The 18455-nt window shown below is 47.9% G+C and overlaps 6 protein-coding genes across 6 annotated transcripts in view; 5 read left to right on the top strand and 1 right to left on the bottom strand.

The window, feature by feature from the left end:
• Positions 1-3243, bottom strand: part of Pmar_PMAR020597 (retrovirus polyprotein, putative) — a gene marked incomplete at both ends in the record, with an annotated part of 4618 nt that extends 1375 nt beyond the window's left edge. The window contains 2 exons of the mRNA XM_002775573.1: positions 11-2136; positions 2163-3243. Coding sequence (XP_002775619.1) covers positions 11-2136; positions 2163-3243 — 3207 coding nt within the window. The remainder of the gene's footprint in view (positions 1-10; positions 2137-2162) is intronic.
• A 698-nt stretch (positions 3244-3941) lies between these two features.
• On the top strand, positions 3942-8282 carry Pmar_PMAR020598 (zinc finger protein splicing factor, putative; the record flags this gene model as incomplete). The annotated part of the gene is made up of 21 exons (XM_002775574.1): positions 3942-4090; positions 4326-4444; positions 4486-4564; positions 4619-4702; positions 4749-4805; positions 4850-4949; positions 4998-5097; positions 5161-5253; positions 5303-5405; positions 5447-5529; positions 5580-5647; positions 5750-5824; positions 6124-6187; positions 6959-7058; positions 7109-7142; positions 7188-7242; positions 7291-7362; positions 7617-7719; positions 7767-7825; positions 7972-8141; positions 8193-8282. The coding sequence occupies 21 exons, from the start codon at positions 3942-3944 to the stop codon at positions 8280-8282; spliced, it is 1857 nt and encodes a 618-aa protein (XP_002775620.1).
• A 104-nt stretch (positions 8283-8386) lies between these two features.
• Positions 8387-12140, top strand: Pmar_PMAR020599 (hypothetical protein; the record flags this gene model as incomplete). The annotated part of the gene is made up of 8 exons (XM_002775575.1): positions 8387-8420; positions 8485-8563; positions 8639-8986; positions 9039-9227; positions 9280-9367; positions 9470-9582; positions 11828-11963; positions 12040-12140. The coding sequence occupies 8 exons, from the start codon at positions 8387-8389 to the stop codon at positions 12115-12117; spliced, it is 1065 nt and encodes a 354-aa protein (XP_002775621.1). The 3' UTR covers positions 12118-12140.
• A 2440-nt stretch (positions 12141-14580) lies between these two features.
• Positions 14581-14844, top strand: Pmar_PMAR020600 (hypothetical protein; the record flags this gene model as incomplete). The annotated part of the gene is made up of 2 exons (XM_002775576.1): positions 14581-14595; positions 14698-14844. 2 exons carry the CDS (start codon positions 14581-14583, stop codon positions 14842-14844), a joined length of 162 nt encoding a protein of 53 aa, XP_002775622.1.
• A 2270-nt stretch (positions 14845-17114) lies between these two features.
• Pmar_PMAR020601 (hypothetical protein) lies at positions 17115-17396 on the top strand (the record flags this gene model as incomplete). The annotated part of the gene is made up of 1 exon (XM_002775577.1): positions 17115-17396. The coding sequence occupies one exon, from the start codon at positions 17115-17117 to the stop codon at positions 17394-17396; it is 282 nt and encodes a 93-aa protein (XP_002775623.1).
• Positions 17397-17532: 136 nt separating this feature from the next.
• Pmar_PMAR020602 (hypothetical protein) overlaps positions 17533-18455 on the top strand; it is a gene marked incomplete at both ends in the record, with an annotated part of 3246 nt that continues 2323 nt past the window's right edge. The window contains 3 exons of the mRNA XM_002775578.1: positions 17533-17633; positions 17711-17798; positions 17848-17960. Of these exons, the coding sequence (XP_002775624.1) occupies positions 17533-17633; positions 17711-17798; positions 17848-17960 (302 nt within the window). The remainder of the gene's footprint in view (positions 17634-17710; positions 17799-17847; positions 17961-18455) is intronic.

Genomic DNA, 18455 nt, shown 5'->3' on the forward strand with positions numbered 1-18455 from the left:
GTTGTTTTACCATATCAGTCACCGCATATAGCTCCTTGCGGTTGGTATGCCATTTCAGCGTTAGTGGGAAACGCTTGCACTTTTCCAAAACCACCCCGCCATCAGGGGTCTGAATAGACCATCCATACCCTTCGTCACAAGCGTCAGTAAAACCATGAAGTTCAGTAGCGTCGGCCCAGCTGGTGTGTTCGCAGGTGCCTGAGAGGGACTTAATTCGATCAATCAGACACTGTAACGTCTGGAAATCCGCGTCATCAAGAGGCAGTGGTTCATCCCAGGATGACCTGTCAGTAGCTACACCAAATGCACCGGACCATGACCGTAATAGATCAAATATCAGCGACCTTTCAGGATGCTGACAAAGGACATCGGGTGCCAGCCCACATAGTCTGAACACTTCCCTCTTAGTGACAGGCCTGCTGATCTGCCACTTCCGAGGATCCACTTGTGGGCAAGCCGCGCACAACTTTCCCTCCTTGAAGTACCAACATAGGCCAATGTGTTTGCGTGGCTCCGCCAAGATCCTATCCGCCTTGGAGGAAGGAAACTCAGCTCCCACCACTGCACCTATGTGTGAAAGCAACGTGGATACCAACTCCCCGAGCTGAGGACTCGTCGCGCTGACCATAAAATCATCATAGTATACCAACAGTGTAAGGCCCTTGATGTAGGAAGCCCTCTCTTCTGGGAAGAGCTCCGGACAATCCTCATCAAGCAGAGCAGAGTAGACAGAATGTATGAGCGCAGTAGTGAAACAGCTCAACGCGAGCGGCCCAAACCGCACCCCGAAGGCGACTCTCCGGGTAAGATACTTCTTACGGTTGATGGTTAGACCCAAAGCCTTTGACCGACGAACGGTCAACCTATAAAAGGCCTTCGATATATCCTTGTACTGCAAGTACCCGCTAGGAGAGGAGAGCAGCTTGAGTGCACAGTCAGCGATAGGAAGATCATAGTATCCGGCTGGAGGCAACGTCTTATTAGCTCCTCGGGCATCGGCACAAGGCCTAACCCGAGTTGAGGCACTTTCAGATATCACTGGAAAAACCACGATAGGATCTTGACCATCTACGCTTGCATCAGGATCACTACCGAGGATGTGAGACTCTTCCTCCGTCACCCACCATTTCCTCCTCAAATACTCATCTATTTCTCCCGCGAAGATATCGCGCTGTTCATCATCCAGTCGGGAGATCAGCTGCGCAGAGTAGTCGTATTGCTTATGGCCGTGATGTTGCTCCTCGGAAGACGGAGCACTTTCCCAGTCAAACTCAAATACATGGGTCTGACCGTCGCAATCCTGCACATCACCTCCCACCACATCTATTGGACGGATTCTGAACCTGTACCACTTATTGCCTGGTACCCTCGTCCACGATATATATTTGGTAGTTAGATATCGTACTCCTCGTGCAACTAGTGGTTCGATGGGCATATTGGGGTCAATGTCAACCTTGATGCTCGTTGTAGGCTTACTGTATGCTACGAAATTTTCAAGAGGGTCCTCTTCGAAAACGGAGTCCACGAATTCAGGCGTTGTAGCCCGCCGCTTATCTTCCTGCTTCCCCAGATCCGTGGTTCCGTTTTCGCTCACTTGTATGAGCCGATATCCTAGACCCTCCAACGTAGGCCTTCCAATCAAGACGTCGAATTGTGACATGCCCTCACCTTCCGGTGAGCTGGCATCCGGTATATAGAAGTGAGAATCGATCACTCTATCGGCTGCAGCCAACTGGAGCTCTGCCATGCGAGTCAACTTGACTGGACCCCCCAGAGACGAAGCCGTCATGGCGTCGTGACCTAGGTCTACAATGTTGGCTCGGAGCTCGGTGGCAGCCTTGTCGGAGCAAATATTAATAGTCGATCCCGTGTCCAAACAGGCACGGAGCACCTTAGGGCCATCATCAGATCCTGTGAACTGGATGTTCTCGATATGAAGGTCGCTCGTCGAGTGGAACTTGTCGGAGAGCACATAAGTATGTCCGCTACGTGTGGTCTTTTGTCCACCCGCAGCTCCACTTCTTTTCTCCGATGAGCTAGATTCTCCAGCCATTGTGGTAGTGGCCTTTTTCTTCGGGCAATCACGCTTGAAGTGACCCGTTTGGCCGCACTCGAAACAGTTCTGAACCTTCTTGCCTTTTGAAGTGGTTATCGAAGCCGACGTGGGTTTTCAACTCCTTCGGTCTTAACAGTCGAGCTATCTCTCTTGAAGCCTGCAGGTTGGTCGTGCCCCTGAAATCTCGATTTGTAGTCTTGGCCAGGTTTCCGTGCTGCCACCCCTCGCGCATTCTCTTCCCCCACAACGCCCAGAACCACATCCAGACTCAAGGGACTATGCCTCTCAGCTAGATTTTCCAGTGCCTTGATGAAACCCTCAATGTTTTTGGTTTTCTTAAGCGACGGGAACTCTTGAGCTTTCGCAACTTCGTTCTTGAAATAGGGATAGATCGATAGGGCCCTCAGGAGTTTATCACGCCTCACCTGCCACGCCGTACCAATCAGCTCAACACCTTCGAGCTGAGCATAGAGCATACGTTCCTTGGCAAAGAAGTCTGACCAAGTTTGATGGCTCTTAGGCGCGACATTACACCATCTCCGAAGAATCTCCGAAGTGTCTTTGACCTTGAACTCCTCCGTGACCCGCTTGGTAGCATCCGCAAGAACCTTGTTGCATTCTGATAACCATCGACCCACAGCGGTAGCCATTTTCTGCTCCTCGACTTTATCGCCCTCCTCAGCCAGGTCGATCGTTTTCCAGGACATTAAGTTGCTATGCTTGGCTAGGCAGCATTCCAAAACCCTCCGGGAAATGTTAGCAGAGGCGACGTAGCTGAGGAGCATGAGAGTCAAAGGGGAAGCCAGTCGGCTCAACCGGGAACAGGATTGGACCTTCCGCCATAGAGACTCAGTCCATTCCGCTCCCCTTGGAATACCCCAACCCTTGCAGTAGGCCTCGAAAGAATATACCTGCTTGCCCGAAGGCAGAAGCAGCCCCAGACCCGTAGTCTGGTTATAGGGAGCGAACTGGCCTAAACCGAGCAAGGTAATCACGGCTTGATGTGAATCCTCCAAGCGTCTCAATGACTTTTCTGAGAGGTATTCGTCATCATCGGTTCGAGCGTCAACTTCGGCACCCATGACGGCGTCGGCCAAGAACGAGAACCTTTTTTTATTCTCGGATGATGCACCATATGCTCTATCGTCCTCTTCTATATCAGACTTGGTGTCCTTGATACTGGCCATAACTCAATATAGGAGTAGAGGTTAACAGTGGGATAACAACAGGATGCCAGTCACGTGGGAATCACGAGACGGAAGTAGACGGTCGTACAACGGACGAGACGGCAACATCCTCTTTCATGCAAATATCATGCTAATTTCATGAACATGCACGTAAATCCCGATCAATTACTCTGGTGAGTACAGTGGCGTCACGCCCTTTCCGGAACAGAGGCGGAAAAGTCAGTTGTGCACGACAGCATAATCTATCACTGATGTCAACTAAATTGACTCGACCTAGAATTGGTTTTCTTGTTCAGGCCCTTGGTATGTGCGGCGCCATCCCGTCCACTGAATCGGAGTCTTTCAGAGACTTGAGTACATCAGAGACTAATTTTGATATACCCAACTTTATGGCCAAATCGGTGTTATGTGGCTCAGTACCATACTCCGCGTCTTCTCCAGTCCATTGGGAATCTGGTCGGAGTTGTCCGACTTGGTTAACTTCATCCCCGAGATGTCGATCGCGAGCGCCGTTGTGATCTATTTCTATTGTTCACACGTGCATCATGATGAGCAAGTCATTTAAATCTGCAGGAGTCGTCGAGTTATCAATATAGAGGGTAGGGTTGAATTTCACTCGGTGTAAGATGGATTTTGATATTGCGTGATAGAGCCTTGCAGAGAGTAGTTGCTATTCCCCATCATTTGTTGGTGGTATCATGTCTGAGGAGATCATCTCCACCGATGGTGGGTACCAGATAGTACCAGTAGTTGGAGCTGATGCTGGTGGTATTATAATGATAGCAGGGAAGAGGAGGAAGCGTGATACGCGATGGGGGCCCAGGAAGCACATCAAACTGGGCAAACGGTAGTAGCTGGAGTGCGATGGTCCTGGTGCACTTCTGAACTATGTTGGCTGTTAGCTTTGATTTCGTGCGACCTTTATATATAGTGTGGCTTTTCAATTGAAAAAAACAATTTCATTCAAACTCTTGATTGACGAGTGACTCATCAGTGTGAATCGTGTGCAAGGCAAAGGTCGTTATGTATCATCCGCGTCGGAGGTTCGAGGCACTTCATGTAGTTGAATACTAATTCTTCAGTTTGTCAACGGTGGATGACAAACCGTATAAGCCGTTGCCTTTGCTGGACGTACCGTGTGGTCTGGGCTGGAAGCAGATCGATCAGATGATGAGGGAGATAAGATTGGAGGACTGTACTAGTGGGGCACCCTATAGGAGGCGGTCATTTGAATCTTTGTAGTGGACAATAAGCTGAGAGCTGAACCGATAAGGTTGGAGTTGGGCGACCCAGATATTCGACCACCGTCTCCACCGCCAACGTGAGTCGTCAGGATGATCTCGGGTGGAGTTGATATAGTGTTATCATTTTTGAGGTATGACCAACTTGGTACTCGGACGAATGATCGTACTACTAGAGTGAAGAAAGCAATGGAAGGAGAGCATAATAGGCTAGTCCGGTAATCGGGTTGAATCGATCGATACAGGGGAAGGTGTTGAGCGTAGGTATATGATGGCTACTGTGAGAGACTACATACCTCCCGAGACGTGGAACAAGGCTAGGTCGGTCGAGTTTTTGGAAGGGCGTAAGGCATTGTGCTTGGCAGGTTGGTACGGAAGATCATCATACCGCAGAAAAAATATCCCGACGTACCGTTCATGGCGATCATCGTGGGCGCACGAGGAACTAACCATAAGCGTTTACAGGTGACTTGATGGGAATGTCAAGATTGGGTGGACTCGTTTGATGTTCAGATGGAGTCGGGGTGTCGTATTGAGATTCGAGGGAAGGGAATCAACGCGATGAATCAGACCATAGAAGAGCAGAATATGCCTCAACACGTTCATATCGAGGGTAAGATATGTTTATGTGCACTTTTGCTATACCACTCCTCTGTGAATTCATCTTACGAATTAGGCGATACTGAAGTCAACTTGATCAAGGCAACTGCTTTATTGGAACCATTGTTGGACCCGACCCACCCTGACTTTGCCAGAGCTAGAGCCCTTGGTAAGGGGAGTTGGTGAACTCGGGAGGGAAGTAGCATATCGCATATCAGGTTTGGAGCAGTTGGCTGTGGTGAATGGTTATACCACTCAAGTGCAGCACATACGTTGTGGCCTATGCCAGGCTATGGGCCACCATGCAAGCCAGTGCCCAGAGTAGGTGGAGGTAGATTGGTCTGACGGGTATAGTGTAACAGGTTCAACAATGTGGAGATGTCGTATAAGATGGCTGATGTTAAGTGCGATATCTGTGGGGATAAGGGGCATGCTACTATTGACTGTACGAGGAAGTGCTCTAACAATGGGTCGTTGAGGCGGTGTCGGTATTAGGTCCTCAAAAGGGCACGGCTCAGCAGAAATCTAAGGAGTGGCGAGAGGAGGCTGAGGAGAGGGCTAAGGTAGTAGAGTAGGGCTTTGGACAATTACTGATCTATATGGTTGAGTACCACACTGTACATTGGTGATGATGGAAAGCCTGTGTGTGATTGATTCGCTGGTAGGTTGATCAAGAATACGCCGACCTTATCAACAACCTAGCTGAAGAAAATGATCCTCTGAAGTCTGGAGGCCTGCAGGTGATAAGGTTGTGCGAATACTAGTGGTAGTAGTAGTGGTAGTAGTAGTAGTAGTAGTAGTAGTAGTAGTAGTAGTAGTAGTAGTAGTATTGGCAGTAGTAGTAGTAGTAGTAGTGGTAGTAGTAGTAGTAGTAGTAGTAGTAGTAGTAGTTGTAGTAGTAGTGGCAGTAGTAGTAGTAGTAGTAGTAGTAGTAGTAGTAGTGGTATTAGCAGTAGTAGTAGTGGTAGTAGTTGTAGTAGTAGTACATGGCACATGCGGTCTCAGAGAAATTTGGTCTATGTGAATCTTGTCGTTTTAGAATGGCTCTACAGGATCGATTGAAGAGGATGGGAACGAGATTTTGATTCCCTTCAAGGACGTTGGTGAGTGGTTTGAGGTGGAGAGGAAGGGTTTAGAGTAGGTTGAGCTGTGTTCGCAGGTGCATTTATCGGACCACAGGGAAGTAATGTGAAACTACTAGAAGGAGAAACAGGTTGCCAAGTACATGTTGGTAATAATGGTGTTCAGTTTGGGAAAATATGCATGTGTTGGCGACAACGCAGAAACTCTGAGGAAAATTCGGGAAATTGTTGTTGATTTCTGAACACTTCTACCCGAATTTGTGAATAAGCTCCTACAGAGCTCCGCTGAAGAAAGCGAACATATTTTCGTAGTGGCATTTCACTCGAACACTCTCGTGCCATACAGTCTTCAAAATGATCAAAAATACTATTGGAAATACGACTTCCCTAATATTCGACTCGCAGTTTTCGGAGTAAAAATATGAGTTCATACGTTGAACGTATGCACTTTTGTTTTTCCTATTACGTTCTACGGATTTTACTATCACCATTTTGCTTTTGTTTTACGTATTACATTCGCAGTGAAAATAATTTGCTCATCCAAGGATGGTTTGTAGCGTTATGGTAACGCTTTTCCCGTTCTTGGCAATGACCGAAAGATGAGGGCCGAAATTTACGCGTTATAGCTAATGGGATATTAGAAGGCATATGCTCGAGGTCCACTCAACCTAGTCTTAGAGGGATTTGCGAAAAACGAGATGTTCTTAGGTCATTTTTTGGAGGAGTGTAGTCGCCTGAATTGGCACGTTTCTAGCGATGAGATTTCTATGGGGCTCAGCGGTTCTGCTTCAGATCAGTCTAACAAAGACGCAAGAAACTGTCCAGTCCAGATCACTGGTCCGGCTGGCGCTATCGAGCAAGCTAAGGAGAAGATACGGGAATGGTTGAAGAAGTAGGTTTTGTTGGGGTTGCCCGATCGGCGATATTTTATCTCATTTTTAGTCGCGAGGCAGGAGCTAATGCGCAGATCCCTATGGTGGGTAGATTTGATCAAGGTGTGGTATGAATTGGTTGTTCTCAGGTGCTCGGAGTACCTGGAGATGAGGAACCTATTCGTTTGCCTGCGACACTCGTTGGTGAGTCGTAAGTGTCACTGGGCTGCCGTATATCATATTTTTCCGTAGGTGTATTCATTGGTCATAATAGTCAGAACTTGAAGGCTCTGGAGCGGGACTTGGGTGTTGGTCTTATGCTCGGTAGTTTACACCTTGCATATCTGCTCTTCTTTATCTGGATCACATCTCTGCCCCTCGACCCTTAAAGTGGATGTGTCTATGTGTTACACTTTCCTGCTTGGACTTTTGCGAGTTCTCCGTTTTGCGCATTGCTCGGTGATCGCTGATGTTTAGCGCATCGGTCTAGAAATTGGCTCCATCGTAGGAGGCATTTCATTGGCTCATCTTCGTTGAGCCTCCGGTTGGCTCACCATTCACAGCGTATCTTTCTTTAGATGGGAAGAAGGAGAGTGGTATATTGGACCACCCTGTCCTCTTTAGTGGTTCGGATGAAGCTATTCTTGAGGCAAAGCCAAAATTACGGGAGTGGATCTCACAGTAATGGAGTCTACCTCTAATGTTAATGCATCTGAGCGTCCTTTCAGGCGAATGGTCACGCCACAGGGTGAGGCTGGTTTCGGACAAGTTCTTCCGGAATTCCCAGGTAGTGAGCGGGAATCACTGAATTAGTATTGTTACATGTAGAGTGAGAGGATTCATGATAGTGTGTTCTAATCTGAATGAGCGGCTTGGACAGAGACTTTGACGTACATCGATTAATCGGGGTTTCTACGCAAGTGACTCTTTCAGGCTTCCCGGGGGGATTCCCTTTCCCGCCAGCCCCAGGGGCTGCTGCTGCTGCCTATATGCCGATGATGATGGGTATGATGGGAGCTCCTCCTCAAGGCATGATGCCAGCTGGATATCCTCAAATGCAACAAACATTTGCGCCTCCACCACCACCCGTGTCAGGAGGACAGGTATTGATAGGATAAGACTCGTAGAGAGTGCAGATTGCCTTGGTTATTCAGTATCAAGTCCCAGCTATGGATCAAGCATCGTGGCAGCTACTATATCAACAGCGTTTGCAACAGGAGCAGATGCAGTACAGGCCGCAGTAGCTGTGAGGAAGATCTTGGCTTACAAAAACTATTGCCAAACCTTTCATCATAGAATGTTGAGCGTGGAGTTCAGGAAGGGGTGCCTCATATTACTATTGGATATAATGTCCCAAAGTCCTGCCTCTTCAGAAGTGGGAGGTGAGGGTGATAGAAAGCCTCTAGATGCTAGGACCAAGAGGGTGTCGCATCTCGATTTCATCAGTTAATTTCTTTGGATTACCTTGCATGTTACAGGAAGAGTTGGACTTCGTTGAACCAACTACCTTCATGGTCGGCGACAAGTGGTACAATTTCAGTCTCCCCTCGTTGAGAACATTTACTGTTTTGACCCTCTTCGGTTTCATTTTTTCTTGCAGCCTCTGTACCTTCCACTTCCTTACACGGAAGGAACGTGCGATGCATAAAGAAACATCGGAGGGCTTTGACCCGCTATCTGATGCTGAGAAGGGGTCGTCTCCCGATGGGGTTAACTTGAAGCCGAGATATCCAGCGGTGGACTATTTCAGAGGAACTACCATACTATTCGTTGTTACATTCCACTTGATCTGGGTACTCGGTGGTTTTGAGCTCATTCCTGACTTCCCGGTTATGGCTGGTTACAATCTACCGATCACAAACTACTTGTATTTTTTGGCCTTCTATGCTGTGTCGTTTTTTTGGGTGAATCTCAGTCGTTTCGTCCATCCATGGATCCAATACTTACTGTAAGAATGTCAGCTGTAGTGGAACGTTGTTTATTCGACAAGTCAACTTCAGATTCCCCGTCGTCACTCTATCGTGCATTTACATGCTATGTTGGGAATCAGAGAGATCCGGTGTGTGCACGATAATGCTCTGCGTTGGACTATCCTTGGCGATAGTCCACGAGGATCGAATAAAATGGAGAAACCTCATCATTAGAACACTCAAGCTGGGAGTAGCAGCAGGGATTATAAGCGCCCTAACGTAATCACGCTTACGAGCATCATTTGGTTGTTCTTGTCATTACTCGTGATAGGTATATCTTCATTCCCACATCTCCCATATACTTCGGTGCCATCCACTGCATAACGCTCAATACCCTTCTCACAATGATCTTCATCAGAGTAAGTTGAGCCTCCCCCTAAGATGATACTGCCTCTTCTGCTCGACGGATCTTCCATCATATTCCCATCATCATCGCATCCTCTTCTTCGTCCTTTACTCAGGTCCCCCGTATTGCTTTCGTCGGTTTCATCTCCATCCAGCTTTTCACGATGATGGGCCGCGTGTTCCCCCTCGAGATCCCCATGGACCGTCCCACAGTTGATGTTATCCCATGGTACGCCAATCAATGTCTGTCTTTTGCCTATTAGTCTACAGTTTAACAATAGGGACCTCTCCAAAAATCTCTTTGAAGAAGAGCTTCGTGAGGTTCAAGAACCTCTTGAAAGGAGGGGTTTGAGCACGGTCGGGCATCTGAGCTACTGGTCCGGATTTCACAAATGTCTCCCACCCAGTAGCTGCAGAAACACACAACACGAGAAACACGTTCGCGAATCGTTCGACTAGCCTTCGAACGAGAACAATATTGCGCAGCAATCTCGGCTAGTTCTGCGGCTTCGTGCGGTCGAACCGGCCGAGCGGCTCCCAGGGAGCCACTCCCTGCTTCGCAGCTTGCTTTCCCATTGTCGGAGCTTAGCAGCGGCAGCTGGATTTTGTCTCATGAAGCATTATTGAGGGAGAGCTCTGAAGTCCCTAGTAAGCAGGGTGATGGAGGAATCCCTGTCTAGGTTATTGAGGCGGCTTTGTCTGTTCATCTTCCACAAATGGTGAACTTTCGGTCAGTCAACTCGGGCAAATCGGGAGCGGAGCGAAGTATTGAAAGTGAAAGTAATACTTTCACTTTCACGGTTTTGACATACCTCCAAAGTATGTGAAAACGTGTCGAAGGCTGCCTTAACCTGCCCCTGATCTTCGAGGCCTGAGGAAGCTCAGTTTTCTTGAAGCAAAAAGTTTACGAAGAGCAGATCTTCGAAATAGGTTGTGAGTTTCTCAAAGCTTGTTACGCATTCTAGCGTGTGAAAACGGGGTTCTTCCGGAAAGGCTTGATGAATAGGTAGCTACTTCAAGAAGGATTCTTAACCCTCAAGAAGTTGATGGTTTCAAGAACCCTCCTTAAAGAAGGCTTTCAAAGGCGTTTTGGGTGATATTTGGTGGTCTCATGCGTAAGGAGCTCAAGGATGCTTCTCTAAAGCAGGGTGGCTGATAGAACAAGAATTTTCATCTTCCTGTTCGAAATTTCTTTTGACCTCCCAAACACAACACAATCTGCCTTCCGATTCAGATGCGTGAAGCACACGCCCGAACCAAGAATATTGGAGACTTGACTATCCTGTGGCGAATTGGAGGCTTCTTTGTGCGTTTTTCTACCATCAGGTTGAAGCCTAGCAGCCTAGCTAACATGCAACCTCATCCTTAGCCACGATGCGATTATTTCCGTCAGTAGTTTCCTCCCCGTGTCTGGGTGGTTCCCCGAAAACTTGAAGTGTCGCAAGTGGGTGACATCAGATCTACGCTTCTGCAGTCTGCAGTGCGCACTTTTCACGCGATGACAACATTGTTTCTTTCGGGATGATCTGAGGACTAATAAGATCTTTTGTGACGTCTTTCTCAAGTGAAGAATGATCCAGAAGATACTCGGACTCCAAGTCTTGCAGACAGTTCGATGTCTGGGACCGAGATTTAAAGTCACTAGTGCTTGTTGAATGTTGATGCCGAGAGGATATGCAACGCAGTCACTGTATTAGTGCACCCTGTGTGGATTCTCAGCGTTAGTGATAGTGCCTAAGTGAGGCAGAGTTATATTACATATGAGTCATATGATATGACTCAATCTCTAGAGAGTTGCCAAACTCCTAGTGCGGGAGCGCTAGAGTTTGAAGCGGCCCGGTCAATACAGCCTGCAGTGCAGGCCGAGGATGCAGGCCCTGCATCCTCAGGCGGCTTGACTCGGGCCCAAAAAGTAAGGACACAGTTGCCGTGGCCTAGCTCGTGAAATGTACGATTCTCACGATTGCTGCGACACGACAGGAACATGTGAGTACATGTTGGAAACCTGTTAATCACATCGCGGACGACTCGTCTGCGTCATCTCGGACGAGGGCATATGCGGCTGTGAAATGCCGGGTTAATGCGTGGATAGGGCGTTGTGGAACATGCATGACGTTGTAGCAAAGCTCAGAAATCTCTCGTATGTCTTGTTGTGTAACCTAGTATTGCTCCCCTGGAATGTCAAACTATAGCCAAAATGGTGACGACCGATATTCTTCTATCCCAAATCTGCAACTTGAGTTCCCTGGATTCGAGGGCTTTCTGTATCTCCGTCTCTATTTATTCGTCATTCTTCATTTTTTTCTTATTTTTTGTTTTCTTTCTGCCGGAAATTCTTCAGGGGGATTTTTTCCAGGACTTATTCTGTCCGCCATCTACACAGTTCGAAAGAAGTTTTCGAAAAACGGCTTTAGAGAAGGCCCCTTGTTCGTAACACCCAATTGAAGTTGAGGAGAAGCTCGCTGTCGTTGTAGGTTCCACAACCTTGGATACTGCTTGCTCGGTGTCTGGCTCCATAGCGTCGGTGCTCATAAGATTTCGGCGATCGAGTTGATACCGGGCAGACCAATGCACTTCGAGGACACAGTCTTCACGTTCTTCGGACGACATGTAAGATACACTTGCTGTTGTTCCCCCCTGGATACCTGAGCACTTGAGTCATGATATACGTCCGCCTTTTTCTCAGTCCTTGACGGTTTACCTTGCGCACATGCTACCCGCTTTATTCATACTCGGAGTTCATGTCTACTCGAAATGGTGGTAGCTTCCCTGCTCATTATGGCCCACCTCCCATTGAATTTTATTCTATAGCGGGAAACTGTTTGTTGGGTTGGCCAGTTCGGGATACGGATCCTCTAGTCGTGGTTCAACCACGGTGGTTGCATGAACACTCGGAGCTCATGATGTGATCTTCTTGGAATTTCCAAGTTGGAAACATCCTGTTAGCTTGATAACGTTCGGTCCACTTGCAGCCGTGATGAGGGTATGCCGGTGTTGGTTGCTCTCAGATACGCTAGCTGCTGAATATTTCAATAAGCGGCAATTCCTGTTCATGAGCAGCTGTGATGCCACCTCGGTGTGCTTATCATTACTCTTCGGTCCGAAGACTTCGGAGGACAGGTCGCGATACAGGGGGCTGCCCCCCCTGTAAGGCCTCCTTCCGGCGGCTTTTCTTTGACACTATCGTTTCGCTACGTTTTCCCTCCTCCCAGGTTCGAGGTTCTTCCGAAGACTCCATATTCTGTATCCTAGGCTAGGCATGGTATCGCCGCACTGAAGCGCTACGGTCTATTGATTTCAATCCTTGACGGTTGCTTCTGTCATGAACTCATATTCGCCCTTTTGCTCTTTGCCACGATGAACTAGAATTCACTAGAAGAGGTATGACGATGGGAAGTGTCTTAAATCATCGATTTTGCTATTACTTGAACTTGACTGCGCTACCCTATGGTAACCACTTACAAGCGAGAGGGTAGTTTTCGACCTCTGTTGAACTGAGCATCGGTTCACAGGATCTGTGTGGTTTAGTGACAGAATTTCTATAGATGCGGGTGCGGTAGCGTTTATATCATCGAGGAATCTGGAGGAGCGGGACTTGGGTGTTGGTCTTATGCTCGGTAGTTTACACCTTGCATATCTGCTCTTCTTTATCTGGATCACATCCCTGTCCCTCGACCCTTGAAGTGGATGTGTCTATGTGTTACACTTTCCTGCTTGGACTTTTGCGAGTTCTCCGTTTTGCGCATTGCTCGGTGATCGCTGATGTTTAGCGCATCGGTCTAGAAATTGGCTCCATCGTAGGAGGCATTTAATTGGCTCATCTTCGTTGAGCCTCCGGTTGGCTCACCATTCACAGCGTATCTTTCTTCAGATGGGAAGAAGGAGAGTGGTATATTGGACCACCCTGTCCTCTTTAGTGGTTCGGATGAAGCTATTCTTGAGGCAAAGCCAAAATTACGGGAGTGGATCTCACAGTAATGGAGTCTACCTCTACTGTTAATGCATCTGAGCGTCCTTTCAGGCGAATGTAATACATTCGCCTGAATATCCTGACTGAATTACATACCGAATTAGCCTCGATTCAATGTATCGAGGATAATTCAGTATCAAGTCCCAGCTATAGGCCAAGCGTCGTGGCAGCTACTACACTGTAGTAACTACAGCCACAGTTGCTGTGAGAAAGGTCACGGCTCACGGAAACCATCGCCACATCTTCCATCATTACACACCAAGGGTTGGGTTCAGGAAGGGTTACCCTCATTACTATTGGGTATAATTCGTTGCCCAACGTCTTTCTCAAAAGAGGGGGGTAAGGGTCACATGAGGTCTCTGAAGGATGTCGTATCTCGATTTCTTCAGTTAAATTTCTTAGACTAATCTTCATGTTACAAGATGAGTTGGACTTCGTTGACCCAACCACTTTCGTGGTCGGCGACAAGTGGTACAATTTCAGTCTCCCCTCGTCGAAAACGTTTGCTGTTTTGACCCTCTTCGGTTTCATTATTTCTTGCAGCCTCTGTACCTTCCACTTCCTCACACGGAAGGAACGTGCGATGCATAAAGGAACATCGGAGGGCTTTGACCCGCTATCTGATGCTGAGAAGGGGTCGTCTCCCGATGGGGCGAACTTGAAGCCGAGATATTCAGCAGTGGACTATTTCAGAGGAATTACTATACTATTCGTCGTTACATTCCACTTGATCCATGTACTCGTTGATTTTGAGATCATTCCTAACTTGCCCGCTATGGCTGGTTATAATCTACCGATCACAAACTACTTGTATTTCTTGGCCTTCTACAGCGTATCATTCTTCTGGGGAAATCTCAGCCGCCTCGTCCATCCATGGATCCAATACTTACTGTAAGAATGTCATCTGTAGGGGAACGTTGTTCATTCGACAAGTCAACTTCAGATTCCCCGTCGTCACTCTATCGTGCATTTACATGCTATGTTGGGAATCCGAGAGATCCGGTGTGTGCACGATAATGCTCTGCGTTGGACTATCCTTGGCGATAGTCCACGAGGATCGAATAAAATGGAGAAACCTCATCATTAGAACACTCAAGCTGGGAGTAGCAGCAGGGATTATAAGCGCCCTAACGTAATCACGCTTACGAGCATCATTTGGTTGTTCTTGTCATTACTTGTGATAGGTATATCTTCATTCCCAGATCTCCCATATACTTCGGTGCCATCCACTGCATAACGCTCAATACCCTTCTCACAATGATCTTCATCAGAGTAAGTTGAGCCTCCCCCTAAGATGATACTGCCTCTTCTGCTCGACGGATCTTCCATCGTATTCCCATCACCATCGCATCCTCTTCTTCGTCCTTTACTCAGGTCCCCCGTATTGCTTTCGTCGGTTTCATCTCCATCCAGCTTTTCACGATGATGGGCGGCTTGTTCCCCCTCGAGGTCCCCACTGACCGTCCCACAGTTGATGTTATCCCATGGTACGCCAATCAATGTCTGTCTTTTGCCTATTAGTCTACAGTTTAACAATAGGGACCTCTCCTGAAAACTCTTTGAAGAAAAGCTTCGTGAGGTCAAAAACCTCTTATCAGGAGGGGTTCAGGAACCTCACCGGATTTTAAGATTCTGGGCTCCGTTTAAGAGCACCTCTTGGACATCGAGGAGTCTCCTTGTGATCCTCGAAACCTTCGAGTCGAAAGCTCATGTTGGGTGACGTACCCGGGGGCTTATTTCAAAAGTCTCCGTGAGGCATCACTCCTCGAGGTATGAGAACCTCTTATAATCACTCATAATCCATGAGTTTCTCAAGAAGCACAGCCTATCACAGGTTGCCCGCCTCAGAGGTTCTCCCTTCTTGAATCAAGACTTATACCCGACAAGTCGGGCGGGGGCGGAGCAAGGTCCGTCGCGATGGCGAAACTCCGTTATGAGAACGGAAAGTCCTCCATAACCTTCCCCTCGAGGAATTTGGCTTCTTGAGCTAAGCTCAATGAGCTTCTTTACGATTTGGCTTTCGAATCATTTTAATTTCGAATTCATGGCCTCCGCAGCGAGACTGATTGACACACCCTCAATCCATAATTGCGATTGGTCACACTGAATGGCTGGGCAGTTCATCGCGTCGCGGACGGACTCACTCTTTTCGAGTCTTCAACAGCTGCCAAGTCCTACGAGAGGTTGCACAGTGGAACTCCCACTTTACCAAACGAACTCATGTGTTCATCTTCCACTAATGGTGAATCTTCGCCTAGTCGACTTCGACAACTTGGGAGCAGAGTATGAAATGTTTGGGAAAGAAACCTGTCGGAGCCCGCGTCAATCTGTCCCCGAGTCTCGGGGCCCCAGCCTCGGGGCCCGAGGGGGTTCTGTTCCTTAAAGCGAAAACTTCATGAAAATTAGATTCTCGCAACAGGTTGTGGCCTTTTTGGAGCTTGTAACACACTTTAGCGTGTGAAAACGGAGCTCTTCCGGAAAGACTCCCTGAATACTCCGAGAAGGATTCTTAAACCTCAAAAAGTTGATGGTTTCAAGAGACGTTTGGGTGAGATTTGGTGGTCCCATGCATGAAGATCTCAAAAATGTTTCCTTAAGGGATTTTTAAAATAGGCTCCCGAGAGAGGCTTCTTCTTCGTAGCACCCGACGAAGGTTGAGGAGAAGCTCGCTGTCGTTGTAGGTTCCACAACCTTGGATATTGCTTACTCGGTGTCTGGCTCCATAGCGTCGGTGCTCATAAGATTTCGGCGATCGAGTTGATACCGGGCAGACCAATGCACTTCGAGGACACAGTCTTCACGTTTTTCGGACGACATGTAAGATACACTTGCTGTTGCTGCCCCCTGGATACCTAGGTACTCGAGTCACAACATACGTCCTTTTTTTCTCAGTCCTTGACGGTGTACCTGGGACACATGTTACCCGGTTTGTTCATACTCGGACTTTTTGTCTACTCGAAATGGTGGTAACTTTTCGGCTGGTCTTGGCTGAGCGTTTGCAGCGAAGGCAGATGAAAGTTTCATCTGCCTTCGATGGTTTCATCATGAAACCATCGACAGAGCCGACAGGAGAACTTCACCATACATAAACCATTACTTTCCCAAGTCAGATCGCTGGAGTGGAGATACGTGATGCCCTCTACGACAGAGGCACTGCCAAGCCTTGGTCAACAACGGTCGAGTCATCATATGGAGTATTGTTATCCGTCGAACTATAAGACTGGCCATTTCCACTGTTAAGCAGTGGCTGCTTTGCTCGATGCTTACACGTGCGGTTTCGAGAGAAGATTTGAACATGTTCACTGCTGCTGTATACACTCCACCAGCTTCCTCTCTGAGGGACTCTCACTATTGTACTGTATTTGTCTCGTTATTTTACTCTACCCTAGTGGAACCACCCACAATCTAAAAGCTACTTTTCAAACTGAGTATAGGTTCACAGGATCTGTGTCATTGAGTAATCCAACTTGATATACTGCGGGGGTGGTACCGTTCATTTCGTCGAGACAGTTCGTTTTCAAGATGAGCGCCACCGGTAACAGTCCTGAAGGGCCCGTCTCAGATCTCAAAGTCTTATTAATCGCGAGCTGCACCATGTTTGCAAGCCTGAGTCTGGTGCATTGGTTGTCCATAGCCGAGCGAGCGCAGTACAAACGTGTGTGGTTTGAATATGAAAAGGTGGGCTCATCGAGCTAGATCTGTCTGTAGTGAGATTAGTGTTCTTCTTTCGGCAGTCGACGGTGTATTGAATTCGCGTTCAGATCTCTGAATCGGACGATAAAGCCATGGAAATGGGCGCTATTGGAGGAGACGAGTCGAAGATACAGCATGGCCCCAAGCCACGTGCTCCGTTACTGGACTTTTTGCGTGGTCTCTGTCTGGCATTCATCGTCTCTTTTCACTTCATGTGGGACCTCCAAGAGTTCGACATGTTACCTCATCCTCCCCCGGCCCACAAGGTCGATGGACTCCCAATAAAGAATTATATACTCTTCATTGTCTACTTTGTCATCTCCATCACCTCTTGTCTCACTGCCGCCCTTTACACTCCCTATTTGGGTTATGCATTGTAAGCTTGTGACACTATCCATGACTGCCTGATAAGAGTCCTACTCGATCAGGTATGCTCCGATAGTGACGTATTGCATCTATAGCATGTGGTGGGAGTCCCAAATTTCGGGTGTTTGCTTGATAATGACGTGCTTGGGAATGTCTCAAGCATTGGTCCATAGGAATGGTACCATCTGGCGAGAAGTCGTCATCAGAGCTGCCAAATTGAGCCTCCTCGCAGCTCTCATTTCTGCTTTATCGTAATAGTTACGTGCTAGACAGTCTAGCTTAGATTACACACAACACTTTTATAGTTTCACTTGGATCGATTTTACAGGTTATGGTTCGATCCAGAGCAGTGGATTTACTTCGGTGCCGTACACTGCATCTGTTTCAACAGTTTACTGACGGTCCCATTCGTCAGAGTGAGTCTTTCACCCGCCAAGTTGAATTATTCAACAGTCTTCACGTCAGAGGCCGAAGACGGCTCTTGCTGGATTCTTATTCATACAGACGTACACCATGGCCTTTGGTGCTTGCCCGATTGAGGTCCCGCTTGAGTTACCCACTCTAGATGTCATGCCTTGGTGAGATGGTACCCCGTCTTCCCGACGGGTCATGCTTTATCTACGGGGAATCCCCGTAGAATCTACGGCGTAGATGAAGCAACCCGTCCGATTCGAGCTTTCCTCTGGATGTGCCGAGCACTTCTCTGCAGGTTCCACAACTTTGGCTATTGCCTATTGGGCGTGTGGCTGTATAGCAAGGGTGTTCATAAGCTGAGTTCGTGCAGTATCATACCAAATACTCGTGTATATTTTGAAGACACCGTTATGACTACATTCGGTCGTCATGTGAGTCTTCTGTTCGACCAGATGAGACCTTAACCTACACCATCGTTCCTTTCAGTCCCTTTTAATATACTTGGCCCATCAAGGTGTATTATTCCCACTCGTGTATGGGGTCTCTCTGCTCAGTTGATCTCGCATTCTCTTCACTCAGCGGCTATACGGCATACCTGGAAGTATCTGATTGGTTGGTGTTGTCAGTGCGGGTCGGGCTTCCGGCCCGGAAGTTCCGGG

Source organism: Perkinsus marinus (genome assembly GCF_000006405.1).
Source record: "Perkinsus marinus ATCC 50983 genomic scaffold scf_1104296955874, whole genome shotgun sequence".
NCBI lineage: Eukaryota > Perkinsozoa > Perkinsida > Perkinsidae > Perkinsus > Perkinsus marinus.